Source organism: Micromys minutus (assembly GCF_963924665.1).
Source record: "Micromys minutus genome assembly, chromosome: 16".
Classification (NCBI taxonomy): Eukaryota; Metazoa; Chordata; class Mammalia; order Rodentia; family Muridae; genus Micromys; species Micromys minutus.
The window spans coordinates 6,611,195-6,631,926 of record NC_137985.1 but is presented as its reverse complement, the minus strand read 5'-3'; the positions used below and the strand labels follow the sequence as shown (position 1 = coordinate 6,631,926).

Sequence of the window (20,732 nt, the reverse complement as noted above, 5' to 3'; positions counted from 1 at the left end):
GAGAGGGGGAAGGGAAGGGGAAGAGGAGGGGTAGGGTTGGGAGAGCAAGAGAGCCAGGGACAAGCAGCCCCTTTTATAGTGTCAGGTCACTGGGGTGGAGCATACCTGGCTACTGCCAGGTAATTGAGGGGTGGGGTTTACAGAATCCCAACATTCTCCCATTTTTGTTTAATTAAAAAAAAAAAATAGAGGTGATGGTGGACCAGGAATAGGGTCGTTGTGATCTCTTGACTGCTTTATGATTGTTTGGGGTGATGTTTCTAGACAGTCCAGAAAAGTGGGGGTAGGGATGTTTGTCCAGTCTTAGAGTTGGCTGTTTTCTTGTTGTCCAGGATCTGTGGAACCATCTGAGGATAGGTCAGAAAGAACAGGTCCAGTAGAAACATCTGTGTCTGTGAGAGAAGGCTGAAGCATCTGTAGGTTGCTTTTCTGGAGGTGTTCTAGATGTAATAAGCGCCTGGACTTGAAAAGATGCTGGAACACACATATGTATACATTATAGGTAGAGATTAAGTACATTTTGTTTGGAAGAAAGAAAGATTTTTCAGGAGACGTCCTAATGCTGCCATTCCTCCCCTTTTCTTATCATAAAAAGGAGAAAAAAGGGAGGGGGAGGCCGATGGTGAAAGGGGAATGGGGCGGCAAGAGTCTCATTGGCTACTTCCTGCTGTCGTAGGGGGGTGCAGCCGGTTTTCAACATCGGGGTCCACCTGGCAAATGTTCACATCAGGCTCCGCTATGGACAGTGGCTGGTAATCCTGTAACAGGAACTAATTAATAGTTTGATTAGAATTTTTTTGTCTGTCGTTGAAGTAGACAGAAGATTGATAAGGTTCGGAGCAAATTACTATGTGTCCCGGATATTTTAAAACAGTTTGCCATGCTATAAAGAGGGATAGAAGAAAGGTGTGGAGTCATGGCAATGTCAGAGTCAGGGCAGCTGAATGTTAATAGTACTTACTGGGGACCCTGGTTGACTTTTTACAGTAGAGCTTACCAACAACTTCTGTCTTCCACCTGGGATCTCATGAATCTTGTATGTGGATAAAGAGCTGTAGGTGTCTCAAGAATCACTTTAAAAGGGTCCTGGTAGGGTCTAGTAATTGGATGACAACAGAAGAATAATGTTTAGCAACAGACTTGGGGGTTTACCTGAGAAGCTGGTAAAGGAAACATGTTTGTGTTAGTAGGTGGACTGGCTAGAAGAAGGAGCAGAGGTTGCCGACGAGCTTGGGTTCAGATGAATGGGGAGGGGTAGCAAGGGAAATAAGAGGCTCCCAACTTAGCTAGAAGATATCTTTCCCAATAAGGGGACAGGACATGTTGTCACTACCAAAAGGAATGACTGAGAGGTATACCCCTAAAAATGTAAGTGGTGGGGTCTGGTGAAGAAGATAAAGTTGTCTAATAGGAAAATGGGAGGGAGAAGTGGGTCCCCAAAACTCTGTCAGGACCGAGTAAGTGTCCAAGAGGAAGGAGACGGACTGCTCACACACCATGATAGCTACCTGTGGCTCCCTGTTCGTGATGGCAGTGGTCAGGTCAAGGGAGCCTGGGCCTCTTCAGTTGTCCATAGCCAAGCCTAGAAGGCTGGAGGATTATTTGGGCCTGATGTCCCTCTGTCCTGCATGACACAGGGCAATTGACAGCCCAGTGTTCCTCTGGATCATACTTAGGACATGGCCCCTTTGGCTTGTGAGGGCTGGAGCAAGCTTTCGCCCAATGACCTATTGACCACATCTGTAGCAGGGGCCCGGTGGTGTAGCAGTGGCTGGGGCTGGTCGGGAAGCCTTTGCCAGCAGATGGTATTTGTCTGTGAGCCTTTTTACCTTTCTCATGGTACACTTTAAAGGCCAGCACCAAGACTTCTGCCTGTGGAGTTAGGGTTCCCCTCTCAAGCTTTTAAGCTAGTCTCTTGTGTTAGGGTAGCTCTGGGCATGTACTTCTGATGCAAGCATTTTGCTCAAAGTCTGTCTACAGGGATGCTCTCCCTGCCATTGCAGTGGGCTTCCAGACAGGGCAGGAGGTCCCAGCCAGACGTTCTGCTTCCCAGTCAGTTATTCTTGTCTGCAGACAGCTTGTCAATTCACCTCTATCAGTACATGGTTTGGAATAACCTGGCCAAGGCCATGCTTTTTGCCACGCTCAAATTCTGCCTCAGGTCATCATGGGTGACCTAGAAGGTGAACTGATTTAAGGCTATTTGTCCATGCTCATTCATGTGAAGCATCTGTGAGTCATCAGGATGGAGTCTGCATTTAAAAATCCTCCAAACTCGCCAGCGAAATTAAAGTTCTTATTTAGGAAGTAGTTTGTAACCATATCTTGTGATCCTTTACAGTCTTCTAATTTTTAAATTTAATTTTTGATTTGAGACATATTGAAATGTGTCTGGTGCTTGTGAAAGCTAACAGGGAAATAGCTTCTCTCAGGAGATAATGAGTGATAGAAGGCTGTTCCCTAGCCATGTGTTTTTGTGCTTCTGAAATTATTTATCCCTCTGCAGTCTTCTCTGACAAAGATGTAATTGCCTTGGTAATATAAACGCAGATAGAAAGTGTTTGGCATGTGAATCTCTGCAATGCATTCATTGTGAGAAGTGACACAGGGACAGAATGGCAAATGACATCCCAAGTGTGGTTTCTCTGAAAAGACTCCTCCCCAAAGCAGAGTGTGCCGGGCCTGTGGGCCTCTGCACTGCCAGCATCCTCTATCTTCATGACAGAGTCAAGGAGTTAAACTTCTTTTAAACAGCTTCACAAAACTACTACACTTCTGCTGGTTGTGGCTCTGGAATGAGATAAAAGCTCTTCTGTTTAAAAAAAAAAAAGAATAGATGGAAAATAGACTGTAAAGTCGTATAAAGCACAAGGATGGGGAAAGGAAATAAAGAGAATGTTTAGAGGTTGTCAGAAGCAGGACCCACAATTGAACAGTGCAGGAACCAACGTCAACTTGTGTGTGAAAATAAATTTAGCAATACGTTTGAATTGCTTCAATTACAGCATGTGTGGTAATTTTCTAAAGATTTATTATTAAGTGTGTGTGTGTGTGTGTGTGTGTGTGTGTGTGTGTGTGTGTGTGTGTGTGCACATATGAGTGCAGTACTTAAGGAATCCAGAAGAGGGTGTCAGACTTCCTGGGGCTAGAGTTATGGGGATTTGTGAGTGAGCTGAGTACTGAGAACCAAACTCAGATCTTCCTTAAGATCAGTACATACACTTTACCCAAAAGCCAGCTCTCCATTCCTACCATGGGAATTTTTAGATGAGATTTACCAAAAGTAAACCACTGCTTACTACAAATATAAATGTTTGAAAAAATCTTTTGTATACTTATTTCACATCAATGTGTACATTTTTTGGAGGAATTGGTTTGTTTGTTAGTTAAAAGACAGGATTTTTATATCCCAACCTAGTCAGGAACTCACTGCGTGTTCAATTTTGAACCTTGATCCTTATATTACTCAGGGTTCTCCAGAGTCACAGAACTTATGTGTAGTCTCCATATAGTAAGGGAATCTGTTGGTGACTTACAGTCTGTAGTCCAATTCCCCAACAATGGTCAGCAGCAGCTGTGAATAGAAGTTCAAAGATCTAGCAGTTGCTCAGTCCTACAAGACAAACAGGTGAAGAAGAGTCTTCCTTAATGTCCTTATATAGGTTTCCAGCAGAAGATGTGGCCCAGATTAAAGTTGTGTGCTATCATGCCTATACATGGGACTTGCTTTGTCCCAGATGACCATGAACTTGGAGATCTCCGTGCCTTACTTTCCTGGGATTCATAGCTACTATGCCTCAAGATCTCTTATTTCTCAGCCTCAAAATCAGGGTCACAGGTCCTTCCAATTCTGGATTGTGGTTCATTCCAGATATAGTCAAGTTGACAACCAGGAATAGCCATTACAATCCACCCCTTGTCAACTGGACATAGATAAAATTTCAAGTCCACATGAAACAATAACAAGGTCATGAATACACCTAACATGAGTTATCTATTCCTTGTACAATCGCAAATGCATTTGTAAATTTACGATGGGGCCATGTGCCTTGGGAACATTGTTTTAGTATTTCAACTTAAATATCAATTAACGTTAAAAAATTGAAAAAAAAAAAAAAACAGATGTGTTCTTAACAAAATAAGACAAAAACATTCATATTACTTTATAATCCTTGTTTCTATAACTGGTTACATGGCCTTAGCTGATATTTATAACTACCTTTCTCTATTACCCATTCTGTATTTTCTATACTCTCTGCAAGCACCTCAGCAGGTCTTGGCTCTTTTCCTGGAGGAGTGACCATACTTTCATTCCTGATGGGTCTGTGTCCTTTGCCATTCTGCTTGGCTTAGGCTGTTGTAGTTTCCCATTGACTTCAACCACAGACATGGTAGTACTAAGAGACACTCTAAAGGATCTCCTCCACTCTAGATATTCTTACCGTCATCGTAGAGAGGCACTCTAATTTCCCCATGGTAATCTGGATCTATTACCCTCCTAACACTGTTATTCCTTACTTAGCCTGTGGAGGGGCATTGGAAACCCAGAATAATCAGGGGGAAGTCTGAGCTTCCAGTTTAATATAATGTTTGTTGTGGCTCCTTATAAGTGTACTCCACCTCTGGAACCAAAACTTCTAGGCCAGCAGAACCTAAAGTTGTGGGGACAGGAAGCAAAAATTTTCCTAGAGGGTCACTAGGAGTACAAGTGAATGGAACAGTTCCTTTTTCCACTTCTGTCTTGATTCCTGGACCTGTGGATCCTGACTATGGCAGAAACTATACCATGTATCAGATGCTGATGCAAAGCACATGTCTTCTAAGATCACCTGGGACAGTCCTCCAGACTTTATTTTTCCATTGTTGGTTTTGTATAGTTATATACTAGGTACAGGACTGGTATCTTTCAATCAGTAATATTCAAAATCATCCAGACAGATTTGTAACTACTTTTTCATAGCTAAAGACAGATTTCAGAAAATGATTATACTTATCCTGGGCCCTTCATAATGCTTCTTGAAAGATGTTGCTTAGAACTGTGTCTTTGTCTGTCCTATGGTTTTCTGAATCTGGGGTTAGTAGTCAGGGTGGGGGTGGGGATTATTTTGAAGTTACTACAAAATTCTTTCTAATTTTTATAGCATAGAATTTTTAAAATGTAATAATCTGTACAGAACTGTTTGACCTAATCTGTGACTTTTATACTCCCATTTCAGTTAACACATGTTTGTGACAGTACTTATGATTCAGCCATGTCAAAGCTAAAAATATTTCCTTGTTCATATAGCATGTGGTGTCAAAAAAATGCACTTCTTGATGGATGTCAGTCAGACATTGTGTAGTATAAAAAATGGTGTGAAAGGTCACTGAGCATGGAAACAAATGGAGAGGTGTTTCAGGCAGCAGCACTGAGACCTTCAGGGACTTTTCTACTCTGCCTCCACCTGTCACAAAAGTCAGTGCATGCCTTTTAAATATCAGGATACGTAACACATTTCTTCCATTATCATAAAAATAGAGTTTTGTGACAAAAGCATTTAATAAAGTTTAGACTTCCTCTTTGACTGTGTAATGTAAATATAGTATTACCATCATATTGTTTATTGAATTTTGCTAACTATAATACTAAACATTCAAGGTGCATTTTTCCAAGTTGTACTAAATCTTAAAGTATATGATAGCATACTTCTTTGTTTGTTGATTTTATATTTTGAGCCAGGCTTTTGCTGTGAATCTTTGGATGGTCTTGTGCTCACTATGTAGAACAAACAGACTGGCTTTGAACTTATGACCCTCCTGCATCACCCTCTGTACTATAGGAATTACAGGTTTGTCTGACCTATCTGGGCTTTGATAATGCTTTTTCTTATTCCCATACTACAGATGAAAGAATTTTGGATTAAAAGGCAGCAAAACAATTTGCCACAAGGTAGATAAATGCCAGTAGGGGGTCCGATGCTGTTGTTAAATGTTTAACTCTGACATAAACACACAGAGACTATTAGGACACATGTGCGCACGGTATAATCAGCAATGACTAGCTTTTTTAAGGCAAAGAACCCACAGAATTATCATTATGCAGTGTTATATCAAGTAATCTACCTGAAAGTATATGTACTTTGAGCATCTTTCCATATCTGGCTCTCTGCCTCTTCATCCATGACTCCTTCTCCCCTTCCCATCGGTTTCTGTTATTTTGCAGAGTTTTTCCTTCAATTTTCATGTCATCACTATAAATATAACCTCATGCTTTCATGAGTTCAGAACTTATAAGTGACAGAAAACACGATATTTGTCTTTCTGAGATCAATTTATTTAACTTTATAGAATCATCTCCAGTTATAACCATTGCACTGACAATGACATTCTTTCTCTATAGCTGAAAATATTACATAATTAATACATGCCATGTTCTCCATCTTTCTATGATTGGACAGCTAAGTTGTTTCCATAACTTAGTCCTGAAAGCAATTAAGTAAACAAATAAACAAACCCAGCAATCCCAGCTGACTGTTTGGATTTTATTGTCTGGATTGACAGTCAACATAAGTCAAACCTTTCACTTTTCTAAGCATGCCCAACCTGAATCAAGAATAAAACTCTTCTCTTGACATTCTAGATTTGACAGCAGCTATAGGAAAGACTCTAATGTAAATTGACATAGAAACCCAAAGAGCTTACCTTCTTATCTCGTGTTTTTCATAACCACATCATTCACACACGGCTTATCACTTCTATTTCTCTTCCTGCAGAACCCACTGCTGCTCCCACTGATGTCATGGCGACGAGTGTGTCGGTGTCAGAGATTTTTGTTGTATGGAAACATGTTAAGGAGAGTCTCGGAAGGCCACAGGGGTTTGAGGTAAGAATAGCATTATTGAAAATAGGATTCTGTTTTTCTGGAGCTGCGTCCTGTTAAACATATGATTCAATGATGCTTCACCAGAATCAAATTCCTTTGAAACTTTTCTCTGTGTTAAGAAAAAAACACTGTTCTCCCAAAAGATATTTTTGTTTTTCAATAGTTGGCTTATTGTTTGTTGCCTAAATAGTCTTGTCACCACTATACAAAAATAACGAAATAAAGTGGAGTTTTAGACAAACACAGTGGGCGGATATTTACTTATTTTTTACTATTTAAAGACAGAAGTGATAGTCTTATAATTATGAATATACCAAATCAATTCAGTGATATCAGTTAATCTTTAGCTTGAATATGCACAGAAGGCTTGTGGGGTAGCTATTAGCCTGAATATTCTAGCTTAAGTACAGGGAAACCCCCAAAATAAATTCAATGGAGTGGCTATATCAAGATCTGTGTGGTATTAAAAGGCTCTCAGTCTGGAGTGGAGAGAACCTGCATGAGGAAAAGGCACCAGAGGAAGACAGAAGCAGAGTTGAGTTATCCTAAGCAGGTGGCAATGAGGATGCCATTTTATGGAACTGATGAAAGCTGGACCTTTATGTCAATGAAAAGAAATACAGAATTGATTGGTGAACTAGAGGTGGGCTACTGAAAAGATATTAAAGATAATCTCAGAGCTTCCAGACCTAACACGCTGGGTGAATAACACAGAAGTCAAGAATTCTGCTTTGGATATTAGGCTTTTTAAGCCTTTATTTCTTGCTGCTGTTGTGCTGTTACTGTTTTAACTGCTGTTGAATGCTATTGTAGTTGGTGTTGGTGTTGCTGCTGTTTAAGACAAGATATTGTATACCAACTGGCCTCAATGAGTTAGCTAAGCACGACACTGAACTCCTGATCTTCCTTCCTTCACTGAAGTGCAGGGGTTACAGCCATTCACCACCACACTCTGTGTTACACTTGGAATCAAACCAAGGCTTTGAACATGCTAGGCAACTCACTGAGAAACTAATACATCCCGAGCTTCTTTGTTTCTAGAAGGTTAAGGACTGGAAGTCTATCACTGAGGAATCACTATTATATAAATGATGTTTTACTCTTTTATTGGCTGGGGTCACTGTACATTGATAAAGAGGAGACATAGAAAATAATTCCCATGATACCCTACTTGCATATTTGATATACCCTAATTTCAAAAGGTCAAGAATGCTTCATTGACCCAAATGCTGCTGAATATGTCAATAGACTATGTCCAAACTAAGTACAGTGACACACGCCTACTCAGGAGGCCAGCCCTGAGCAACAGAAGACTTCCAGGCCCACAGCAAAATGATTTACAGAAAGCCAGATCTCCATAGGTGTGACAGAGATAAACAGCATGCTGGGAGAGGTCAGTGTCTTGCTGGTCAAGGCTGAAAGTGAGGATTATGTATGACATAGACATGTCAGAGAAGAGGTCAGTCTGTCTCAGTAGAATGGTGAGTTTCCACAGCCAGGAAATGGAATGTCCTCAGCAATTATAAGCTGATCAAGGTGGAGCAGATTCCAGTATGATCAATATGATGGCTGTATTTTTAAACTAAACTACATAAATTCTGAAAATTTAAACAGGAGAGGCTCCATGAGCACAGTAGCACTTATTCTGTTTTACATTATCAAATAAAATTTAAACAGAAGAAATTATGGGCTGGGAAGATAACTTCATAGTTGAAACACTTATAGCCAAACCATGAGGACGACATCCCCATAATCTATGTCAGTACTGAGTGGCTATGGAGACCAACCCAAAGGCAGGGTCAGGACAGCCCAGAGCAAGCTGAAGAGAAACAAGCTCTGGTTTCGGTGAAAGATTCTGCCTGTATAGGTAAGGGAAGAATGGAGGCCATGTTGCTGATCCCTGGCTTGCTTAGCCTTCTGTCTTAGACCCAGGCCCAGAAATGGCACTTTCCACAATGGTCTTGGCTCTTCCCTATCCATCACTAATTAAGAAAATGCCCTCCATGCATGTCTATAGCCTGCCTTTATGGAGGCGTTTTCTCAGTCGAGGTCCCCTCCTCTCTGTTGATTCTAGCTTCTGTCTAGTTTACATAAGACTAGTGAAATCAGCATACATGCATGAAAACAGAAAAAGAAAAACATAGATTTTTGTTACTGAAACAATGTCAACATCTTACTAAGTAGAAAATAAAGTACATATTTTCTAAAATAAAAAATTAAATAAAATGTAAAGTTCAACGGCCAATATGGTATTAATTTTAAGTAAAACATTGGTCCATAAGGTTTATCTATTTTGTCTCATTGCTGGAAGGTCACAAGTCGGCTAAACACCAACTAAACAAGAAGAGTGTGAACACCTGCCCTGTCTTTTCTGTACTCTTCCTACCTTAAAACCTGATGCACTCCTGCTCCGCCAAGATGATCCTCCTTTTATTCCCGCATATTTCTCCTGCAAAAATGTCAACAAAAAGTCAATAAGGGTGATAAAACTTAACACATATTTCATTTTTTTCTCCAGTGCCTCTCTTCTGACCCTTCTATGTTCTAGCTTTGTTTGCCAATGCCAGAATTCTGATCATGTTAACAAAGCAAGAGTTTGAAACAAGAGCCTTTGTTACACAAATCAGTAAGATTGCTTTTAGTTCATATGTGTCTGTATCAGTCTTATAGCTTACTTTTCTAGCCACAATTTGAATTTTTGTCTACAGTGTGTAAAATTCCAAGCTACTAGATCTGTTTGGGAAATGGCGGTGACAGTGTATTTGGTGGCTCCTTCAATTTTTTAAATTAGAATAAAAGACAGTTTAGGTTTATGAATGTTACATTGTAGGGTAGCAAGATTGGTGTGCAGATTATTTAAACAAATGAGAAAGTAAATGAGATAAGGTCCCAGGTAAAATTCCAGCACAAAGAAGAGGAAGTGAGTACAACCACTCTGGAAATCAGTCTGGTGGTTCCTCAGAAAATTGGACATAGTGCTACCTGAGGACCCAGCTATATGACTCCTGGGCATATACCCAAAAGAAGCGCCTAACAAGGACACATGCTCTACCATGTTCATAGCAGCCTTATTTATAATAGCCAGAAGCTGGAGAGAACCCAGATGTTCCTCAACAGAGGAATGGATATAGAATGTGTGGTACATCTACACAGTTATTAAAAAGATGAGTTCATGAAATTCTTAGGCAAATAGATGGAACTTAAAGCTGTCATCCTGAGTGAGGTAACCCAGTCACAAAAGAACACTCATAGTACGTACTCACTGATAAGCAGATACTAGCCCAAAAGGCTCCAAATACCCAAGAAACAAATCACAGAATGTATAAAGCTCAAAGAGAAGAAATGCTAAAAGGTGGATGCCTCAGTTTTTCTTATAAGGAAGAACAAAACACTCAAGAGAGTAAATAAAGGGACAAATAGAGGAACAAAGATTGGAGAAAAGATTATCCAGAGACTGCCTCATTGGGGGATCTACCCCATATGCAGCCACTGAACCCAAGCACTATTGCTGATGCTAAGTAGTACTTACTGGCAGGAACATGATATGGATACCTCCTAAGAGCTGTACTGATACAGAGGAGAATGCTTGCAGCTACCAATCAGACTGAACATGAGGACCCCAATGAAGGAGCCAGAGAAAGGACTGAAGGAGCTGAAAGGGTTTGCAACTCCATCAGAATAAAAATATTATCAACCAACCAAACCCAGCACAGCTCCCATGGACTAAAACACCAACCAATGAGTTCTCATAGAGAGACCCATTGCCCCAGGTGCATATGCAGCAGAGGATAGCATTCTCTGGCATTATTGGGATGGAATGCTTTTGGTCCAGAGAAGGCTTGTTTTCCCAGTGTAGGGGAATGCCAATGGGTGGAGGTAGGAGAGGGTGGTTGGGAGAGGGAGCACCTTCATGGAGGCAATGGGAGAGGGAGGGGAGATGAGATGGAGGAAGGTGATAACATCTGAAAAGTAAATGCAGAGAATATTGAATTTAAAAAAAAGAAGAGGAAGTGAAGACAAATTCCCACCCCTAACAAGGAAGCTATTTACAGCTGATACATTTGAGGAGAGGGCAAATCTCTTTACTCCATAGTAAAGGGCAGACCCGTACCAACAAAAATGGTCCACAGGTTTTTATGTGCACTTTCTGTTCTGGGTTGGTATCTTTTGTCTCATTAGATTTGTTTGTTTCTTTATTGTGATTTTCTTTTTTGTTTGTGTGTCAGGGGTTGAGAGAGAGACAGAGAGACAGAGAGACAGAGAGACAGAGACAGAGAGACAGAGAGATCATAAAATTGGGCAGGTAGGCATGGTGGGGAGCATCTGGAAAGAGTTGGAAAAAGAGAAAGAATATGATCAAAATATATAATTTTTTAAAAGATCTTTGTTTTAAGTTTAAAAAAAATTTAAAGGTACCGCTAACTTAGCTCCTTTAAAGAACAGAAAGGCTCAGGGGAGGGCTGTCCATGGAAATGGCATATAGAGTTAGAAAAGGCCAGCCTCTCGTTCCATGCATGAGGAATTCAGCCTCTACTCCAGATATAGTAGAAGTTACCACAGTAATTTCTAGGGGGGAGTAAGTGGGAGGTCTTCCTGTCCCTTTGGCTGGATTCAGAATCTCCAGCAAAGAACTCTGTGTATGCCTGGGTGGGTATTTCCAAAGAGGACTCACCAGGAACAGGAGCTGCACACTTCCATGGCCTGGGCTTCCAGATTACATGAAAAGATGTAAGTGGCCAGAAGGCCGACACTTGTCTAGCTCTGCACCCTGGCTGTAGATGCAGTGTGAGCTTCAGACACAAGCTCCTGCCACCATGATTCCCCCACACTGGCAGCCCTAGTCGCCAGCCCTGAAACCAAATACAGCTCCCTTCCTAATTCCGCTTGCTTTTTTGTGTTTCACTGCCACCATGAGAGAAGTCCGTAAGCCAGAAAGATATGTAAGGTTCACATTTTTAATAATAGCTGACACTTTTATGTGAAGAGCAGAAAAGAAAAGGGAGACAGGCCAAGGAAAGCATTAGGGGATTACTGTCCTGAGGCACACATCCTGGTGGTGATTATACAGAGGCCTCTTCCAAGTGATACAAAGTGGAGGGTTTTAGAGGAAAGAGGCCAGAATCTGTTGACAGGAGAGACAGCGACTATTTCTGCATTTCCACTTAGTAAATTGTGCCACCCCCACCCCCTAAAAGGGAGAGAAAACAACTGATTTTCAGGTAGGAAATCACAAGTTCTATTTTATTGGAATTAAGCTGGGATTTCTGCTAGAAATAAAAGGACGTTGCTCACTTCGGATGTAAGAGTTTAGAGTCTAATGGAGAGATCAGGACTAAAGGCATAGAAGTGTCATTGAAAGCCATGTAATTAAGTAAAAACATCTGAAGGGAATATCTGAAGGCTAGAAGAGGGAAGAGAAAGGCAAAGAGGAGGACTTTGTGCCCAGACTTTATAAAGTTTTTACCAAGGAGACAGGACCAGCAAGGAGGTTGCTAAGGGAGATCAGTTAGACAGAAGAAACAACAAAACAAAAACAAAAACCACAAATAAAACAAGACTAAATGCTGATTGAAGAAGGAAGGGGTTGGCTTTGCACAAGCCAGAGGAGGCAGAGAAACAATTTGGGTGGAGACGTTAAGAAGGTGCCTGTAAACAGGTAATCAATGTCTCTTCCATTGGTAATTCAGCTATTTCAGATATAGACATTCAAGCACCCCAAAAAACTACTGCTCTCTCATTAAGGATTGGTAGCAGTAATTTGGAAAGAGGTTCCTCCCTTCAGACTCTATGCCACCATCATCTTTTCACAGTATGAAACTATCTGCACCTCCTTTCCTAACACCATGGTGTTTCAATGTCCCTGAAAGCCAAAACTCTCCAGTCTTTCTATAAATAGTTATTGTGACCAAGAATTCTCATCTGAACATATTTTCTGCATCAAAAATTCCAATGTAAGCTTAAGTAACCTCAGAAACTATTTTAGACACACCTGCCAACAGCTCAACGGTCATACTTTTGTGGCACTCACAGGTTCATGTCCTTCAATGTTTCATATTAAATACAGTCTCCTACCAGAGTTCAGCATGAACATTTGAATCTCTAGAGTATACAGTGCAGCATTAGTGACTAACAATGCCTTAATTAATAAACAAACTCGGATTTACAGGGGATTCAACAAGATTCTGAACCCTTTGTAGTTGCTCTTTCCACTTTTTTATTAGTCAATGAGGAAGGCTACCCTTAGCAAAGATCATGAAGAAATAATCCTAACATGAGGCCAATGAGGTCTGATAACCTTTCCCTCCTCCTCAGCCAAGACATCATCACTGACCTCTGTCTCCCTAACTCTCTGACCCAGACTGTATATGCTCCTGATCCTGGTTGCCACCTAACTAATATTGCAATCCCAAGTTGACAGTTACAGTTTGGCCTCAGACACTACTGGTCTCACATTCTGGGTGTTGTATTTGGTCTCATTCATTATTTAGTTACTTACCCAGCAAATATTTATACTTTCCTGCTTTGCTCAGGTGCAGTGTTGATGCTAGATGAAACCAGAAAGTAAAAAGAGCAAAGGTAGGAACCGTTGTAAAGCTCATACTCTACCCAGACATGGTGGTACTTTCTATATTCAATCTAGAACTCAAGGGGCTACAGTAGAATAAGTTCACAGAGTTAATTCTCAAAAACAATGCCATCTTATTTACAGTTTCCAATGCTGTGAAGAAACACTATAACCATGTCAGTTCTGATAAATGAAAACATTTATTTGGGGCTGACTCACAGTTTCAGTGGTTTAGTTCAATATCATCCTGGCAGGAAGTATGGCAGTGTGCAGGCAGACATGGTGCTGCAGGAGCCAAAAATACTTCATCCTGATTTGTAGGCAGCAGCAGGAGCCTCTGTTTCCCATTGGGTGGAACTTGAACATAGGAGACCTTAAAGCCCACCCCCACGGTGGCGTACTTCCTCCAATAAGGCAGCCTCTTAATAGTGGCCCTCTTAATGGGCCAAGCATTCAGATGCATGAGTGTGTGTGTGTGTGACGGGGGCATACTTTTCAAATTTCCACAAATACAAAGCAAAACAAAAAATAAATTAATTAATTAAGTTCCAGTCTGCCAAGTGAGGTGATGTCCACTTTTTTCAGTTTTGGTTTGGCTTTGTGTTTTGGTTCTTGGTTGAAGCAAGTGGGATCTTGATTCTCATGCTGGGAAACTTCTTCTGCTAATGATCTGGTTTTGTCATTTTTTTCCTATGATGCAACTGTACAGAGTAGCAATAAAGGTGTCACTCTAAGTTTATGATAATCTGTTAATACACTACTCATGTGTGGCTTTATGTCCAGAGGAATCTGCCATCACATCTAAATTTGTTTAAGAAGTAATAGAGCAAACATTTTGACTTGGGCTAATTTCTGTTTGTAACAAACCCACCTCTTTCAAACATATTAATTGTGTGATCTTAATTAAAGTCACTGACTTCTGTTATTAAATTTACTAATCACTCTGAGGGTAGCCTGGTCTACATAGTTACTGCCAGGCTAGCTTATTTAGGAAGGAGAAGAGGAGAAGGAAATGTGGAAGGAAGAAAACCAAGGAAGAAAATAAGGAAGGAAGGAGAAAGAGGGAGAGAGAGAGAGAGAGAGAGAGAGAGAAGGAGAGAGAGAGAGAGGGAGAGAGAGAGAGAGGGAGAGAGAGGTAGAGGGAGAGAGAGGGAGAGGGAGGGAGAGGGAGAGAGAGAGAGAGGGGGGGAGAGAGAGAGAGAGAGAGAGGGAGAGAGAGGAAGAGAGAGAGAGAGGGAGAGAGGAAGAGAGAGAGAGAGAGAGAGAGAGAGAGAGAGAGAGAGAGGGAGAGAGGGAGAGAGAGAGAGCAGGCAGACAGGTGAGATGCCTAAACAAGGTCATAATGGAGATAATTCCCTGTGTCCGGGGAAACTTTCTGACAGTATGAGACTTGAGATTACTGTAGCAATATTACCCGTTTCTGGGTCTTTTAGATCCATCCATGGACATTTCCAATCATCAGATTAAACTAGATTTAAAAAAAAAATCCAATGAGCTTTTAATGAGCTAAGACTACCCTTTACACCTCGCAATTAAGAAAAGTCACAACCTCTGAAACCCCAAATGCACACACTGTTTATCATTTGACAAAGGCTTAACAGTTGCTAAACAGCTGGTAAGGTCTCATAGAACAACTCATTTGAAAACTTTTTCCAAGTTGTTTAAATGTCATGGCTATAAAGGCAAAATTTAAACAGCACGGTCATTGTGATATGTTGAGATTTTCTGCTCCTGAGATGTAGTTTGATTGGAAGTTGGAAATAGGCTGTGTTATTAAACAACTCTGATTCTTGAATAACCATGCCCTTTCTATCTGGAATACCGTGTCTGTCTCTGGCCTATGCAAATAAACTATTAGATTTTTCTTGTATTTATGAACTCACCACGATTCAAGTGTCCACTGAACGGTAATCCCTGAATCCTAGAGCAGAGTCCCTCATGCTTCCAGAGCATATCAGGACTTTTATGAGCCTGCAAATTCAAAGCAGATGCCATCCTGGCAGGAAAGCATAGTAAGAGATCACGCCAAGTCACATCATCTCTGTCAGAGTTCCCTAGGCCTGGAAGAAGGTTGTCAGAAATGATAGAAATTCAGACTGAGCTGCTTGCTTCCTCTATCCCTTCACTAAAGGCAGGGCTGGGTCCTCACAGCCCCTACGCCAAAGATCAGAGTCTAATGCTGAGGAAGTTCATAGGAAATTAATATGAAAAACCAACTGTATCAATAGAATTTTTATGTCTATAAATGTCCTAAGATTCTATATCTTGTTAATCTGATCAAGACACAGTAACAATAAATCTATGCGAGCACACTCTCCAAGTTTAGGTTCCTGTATGCAAGAGCATATACTACTGTCCCTGAAATACCCTCCATTTCCCCAAGTTAAAAAAGGCTTGTTTATTTGGTAGAATAGAAAGGAGAATTAGAAAGGAGAAATATTTCCAATAGATATGATCCTTGTAAAAAAAATATTATGCCTTTTGCCTATGGCACCAAATTTTCCATGATTGCCAAAATTATGACATCTATTTTTTCTCCTTCCAATTGTAATATATGTGAGAGAGAGGGAGAGAGAGTAATTTTAATAGTAAGCAAGCAATAATGAACGTTCTTGATAGGGAGACATATGCTGAGTGTCTTAGTTTCAGTTCAGAACTTGATCCTTATGAGAGGAAAGCAGAAGATGAGGCAAACCACCCCGTTTAACACTGGTTTTTAAATCGCTGTCCCAGCGACACTTTGCGAAGCACTTATATGTGCTCGATTTTCAGCTCCCAGGGAGTCGGCCACTTAGCAGTTCATTTCAGACTTGTCACTAAAGCCATTTCAGCTTATTGATTGCTTGAAAAGATAGCAATTGGGCTGTGCTTTATAAAATCAGTTGTGGTGGAGATTTCTTAAGGGGAGAAGCGACCTGATGGTTGTTGTTTGTTTTATAATCCGGATGTTAATCATCAGAGCAGAAGATGAAAACAAATGGTCCTTGCTACTGTCTGACAATAACCGAGGTAGGCAGATTGCACTGACTGTCTATCAGGAGAGGGAGTAAAGGAAATGCAGACAGAAGCTAAGGGGAAGAAGCTGAAACAAAGCCCTTTGCAAAGGGCTAAGATGTAAAGACTGTTTTCCTTTTCCTTATGCTGTGTGGGTGGCCTTTGTTTTGCAGATTCTCAGTGCTTTTATTACAACTATGTAAAAAAACGAATGCAAAAACTAGGCGTCCTTCTTTGCGGAACTTCTGTAGCTTCTGATATAAACTGAATGGGTTCTCATTACGTTATTGTTAGGTTTCCTATTTTGGGTATTTTCATAGATTGTGAAGCTAACAAAACAGGTTTTTTTGTTTGTCTGTTTTTTGCTTTTTTTTTTGCTTGTTTATTTTGTTTTTCTAAAAATATCAGAAAAATCTTAAAGTAGTATTTTAGCTTCTTTTTTAAAATTTAATTTAATTTTTTTTCTTTACTTATTCACTTCACATCTCACTCATTCACCCGGTCCCAGTTACCCCCTCCCACAGTCCTTCCCCCACTGCTCCTCCCCTTCTCCTCTGAGTGGGTACCCCTAACCTGGGTATCCACCCAGCCTGGCACTCCCCCCCCCCCACCTAGGACAGACAAGGCGGCCCAGCAGGAAGAACATGTCTCACAGACAGGCAGCAGCTTTGGGACGGCCCCTATTCCACTTGTTTGGGACCCACATAAAAACCAAGCTGCACATCTGCTACATATGTGCGGGCTTCTTACCCTGACCTGTCCTGGTCCTAGTGAAAGACATTCATCTGAGTCCTTTTAGAAAGCAACCAATAGTGAATCTCGATTTCCTGTGGGTTTTGTTTCACCTGTGATAATGGAGGGATAAATAGAGGAAATTCTTTACCTGGAGTAACCTACAGGAGTGTCCATTATCTGCCTAACACATTTGTCTAATAAAAGACAAAAGGATTTGCAAATCTTTCCTTGGACTTAACACTATGTTGCTATGTAGCCAAGGATGACTTTGAATTTCTGATCCTCTTGGCTTCACCCACTAAGTCCTGGAATCACAGTCTGTTACCAAACTGCATTTAATATTGTATTTCTAAGGGAATCTTAGCAGTTACATTGTTCATTTCATCAAGCATAAAACACTAAGGAGAGAGGTGGAGAGATGGCTCAGTGGTTGAAAACAATTATGTAATCTTTAAAATTCAGATCCAGCACCAAGTCAGGCATCTCTTACATGACTGTAATCCCCCGGCTCCAAGGTGGGCAGAAACAAAAACACTGCTGGAGCATGCTGGCTTCTAGCCAAGCGAAGAAAACTTGAGGCGTAGATTCAAAAGGCACTGCCTCCAAGGAGTAAGCGAAGCATGGTGGCTGAGGTTGCCCGATACCCTCTCTGGCAGCCATCCATCCGTGCACTCATACATGTACACATATGCACACCGATAAACAATCGTGAAATGCAAACATTTTTAGAACGCTAGCTTTCTGCTTCCTGAGATCCCCCGAGTTGAAGAACTTACCCACTGTATGCACAGACCCTGCTTCCGTTATCTGTTTGCCCGTCAGGGAGCATTTGGTTGTCTCCATTTCCTGCCAAGTGGAACAGAGCAGCCGTGGACATGGCCGACCAACCATCTCTGGAGCAGAATGTAGATTCCTTTGGGCACAAGCCAAGGTGTGGCATAACTGGCTTGTCTGGGAAATTTAGTTTTAGCTCTTTGGAAATTTGCCACCTTGATTTCCAGAGTGGCTGAGCCAGTTTTCAGTCCCACCAACACTGACTGAGGGGTCCTGTGCCTCACAACAAATCACTCAGCGTTTGTTGTAGGTAGCTTTGTTTACCTTTGACATTCTGACAGGTAAAAGATGAAAATCTAACTTGTTTTAGTTTAATCGGGGTGACAAACTTTTTTTAAAAGATGATTTTTAGCCATTTAATTTTTTTTTTTTTCTAAGAACTCTCTGTGTGAATCCCAGGCTTCATTTTTGAGCGGGCTGTTGGTTTCTTTGACTCTTAAAATCCTCTGTCACGTGGATAGCGAGCCAAGTCTCTCTCATTCCGTGGGCTTCCTCTTCACTGAATTGTTTCTTTACCCGAGCAGATAAACTTTAGTTTTAGGAAATTCAAAGGAAACACGCTGAAGACAGAAACCTGATGTGGCTTGCTCAAAGCTTATCTGACCTCTACTGGTTTACCTTCCCAGCGGCCTGAGCTCTTTACACAGCCCAGGATGTCAGCAAACTTGACTCACTTTTGGACTATTATTGTTTCTGTGGTCTTTCATTTCTAAATGTCAGTTCCCAGCTGCTTTTTCTCCAGCCATCTTCCCCTGCATACCTACAGCTGGGAAGACTGCCCAAATCTTTCTACCAGAGCCTGAGGGACACACCAGACCAGACCGATTGCAGTTCCAACATCTCAAGGAAAAATGATCAACGGCTTGGGTTACTTGAGCCTGTTGAAGATTTTCTACTTCTCATCTGGGATAGAGTTTTCATGATGGCTCTATTCATGTGGACATTTCTAGAATATTCCTCAGATCTGCAAGGTCACTTAATTTCATCTCTGACCTTTGTCTTCCTGCTTCCTCCCTCCGTCCTCCTCCCTTCTGCCCACTTTGATTAACTTTAACTGGGTACATTTCAAATATTAGAAAACTTGGCCAGGACGTGACGGAGAGTATTCATTTTCTTTGTTTGTTTCCTAAGTCATCAAAGCGCACACTTGACATCTCCTTCTGTTCTTTCCTGCTTACTTGGTATAAAATGTTCTTTTTCATATTCCTCAGTGTTGCTGTTTTTCACTTTTGATCTTTTCCCAATAAATACTTGTCAACAATTGCACACAAAGCATCATAGAAAGGGAACATCATACTGCAGAGTGTTAACGACACAATTCTTTCAAGATGAGCATTTTTCTAGATAAAACATTAATATTCAGGTCAAAACTTTTCTTCTTTCATTTCACTAAGATATATTTAAAAGACCCTTGGGCATATAGATGATCTCACAGGGCATATTTAAACACAGTAGTAAAATAATAAAATATTTCTAGAATTTTCTTTTTCACTGGGCTTTTTCTAAAAGTTAGTAAAGAGGGTTAGAGACTCATTAGGTAAAAGTGTCTGCTACTGAGCCTCACAATTTGAGTTTGTTTCCCAGAATCCACATAGTGGAAGAGAATGGAATCTTTCAAATTGTCCTCTGACTGTCACATGTGGGCCAGAGCACATGTGCACACACACATTCACACATACGCATGCAGCCACATACAAGTATACACATACATTCACATACACATGCAGCCACACATACACATGTATACACACACAACCAGCCACACACAAGAATACACACACACACATAAGAATACACACACAGGTGTATACATATGCACAGCAAATAAATGGAACTAGAAAGTATGATTAAAAAAATGTTCTAAATAAAATGCACTAAAGATGAAGATGAATGGAAGACCCCGAATGCCTGTACTGAGTACACAGACCAGGTACACATTCAGCTTTACATCCAGTTAACCCTTCTCCCCGCCTCTTCGCTGATAGCAACATCTCACAGGGATAAGTATGAACTGACTCAAAAGGTGACACCACTGGTTTTCCTGTCACATCTCTGCTTCTGTACTTCATATCCACTAATCACTGAGTCATCACCTCACAAACAGTCCACCTCTAACTAACCATTGTTTATCTTATTTGACTGATTAAACTGTGTCCTTTATGATAAAATTACCTGTGGGCACAAAGCAACTATTATGCATGTAATCTAATCACACTGCCTGCCAGCCCATCTCGGAGTATCACCTGTGAAGAACCAATTTAACAGTGTGCTTAATGCTAACATCAAAAGATTCGGAAGCTGGAGACAGACTAAATTGAGGCAAGCTCTCCTTTGTCAAGAAAATCAGATGTGTCTACGGTGGAAACCATGTTCTGCTGGCTCTGCAGCGCTAGATAGAAGGCTGTGTTGAATGCTGCATAAACCAGAGGCATATAGGAGGCAGTCCTCACACTGGTCAAGAAAAGGTTAGAGTGTTTTTAAACACTGGTTCAGGTGAGCAATCAACAGAGTGCTGGAGACATATCTGCCTCCTAACCTCAGTTTCTGTTCATTATGACTGTTGGATTTGGCAACACTAGTGGATCTTCAGGAATTATATAAACCAAGCTTTTCCCAATTCCCCTTAAGCTGCACATGGAGTCCCGAGGAAAAGACAACCTCATTGCCTTAGCAGCGAGCAGCATCAAGTAAAATGGGCACAGAGCGTTATATGTTTTCCTTTGCCTTCATCTCTGTGCAATG

The 20,732-nt window shown here is 41.0% G+C and overlaps 1 protein-coding gene across 2 annotated transcripts in view; it reads left to right on the top strand.

Moving 5' to 3' along the window:
* The window catches only part of CNTN5 (contactin 5), a gene marked incomplete at its 5' end in the record, with an annotated part of 653,203 nt that overhangs the window by 613,900 nt on the left and 18,571 nt on the right, over nt 1–20,732 (top strand). For both annotated transcript variants that reach the window (XM_080930109.1, XM_080930108.1), the window contains one exon: nt 6,753–6,862. In XM_080930109.1, the coding sequence (XP_080786235.1) occupies nt 6,753–6,862 (110 nt within the window). The remainder of the gene's footprint in view (nt 1–6,752; nt 6,863–20,732) is intronic.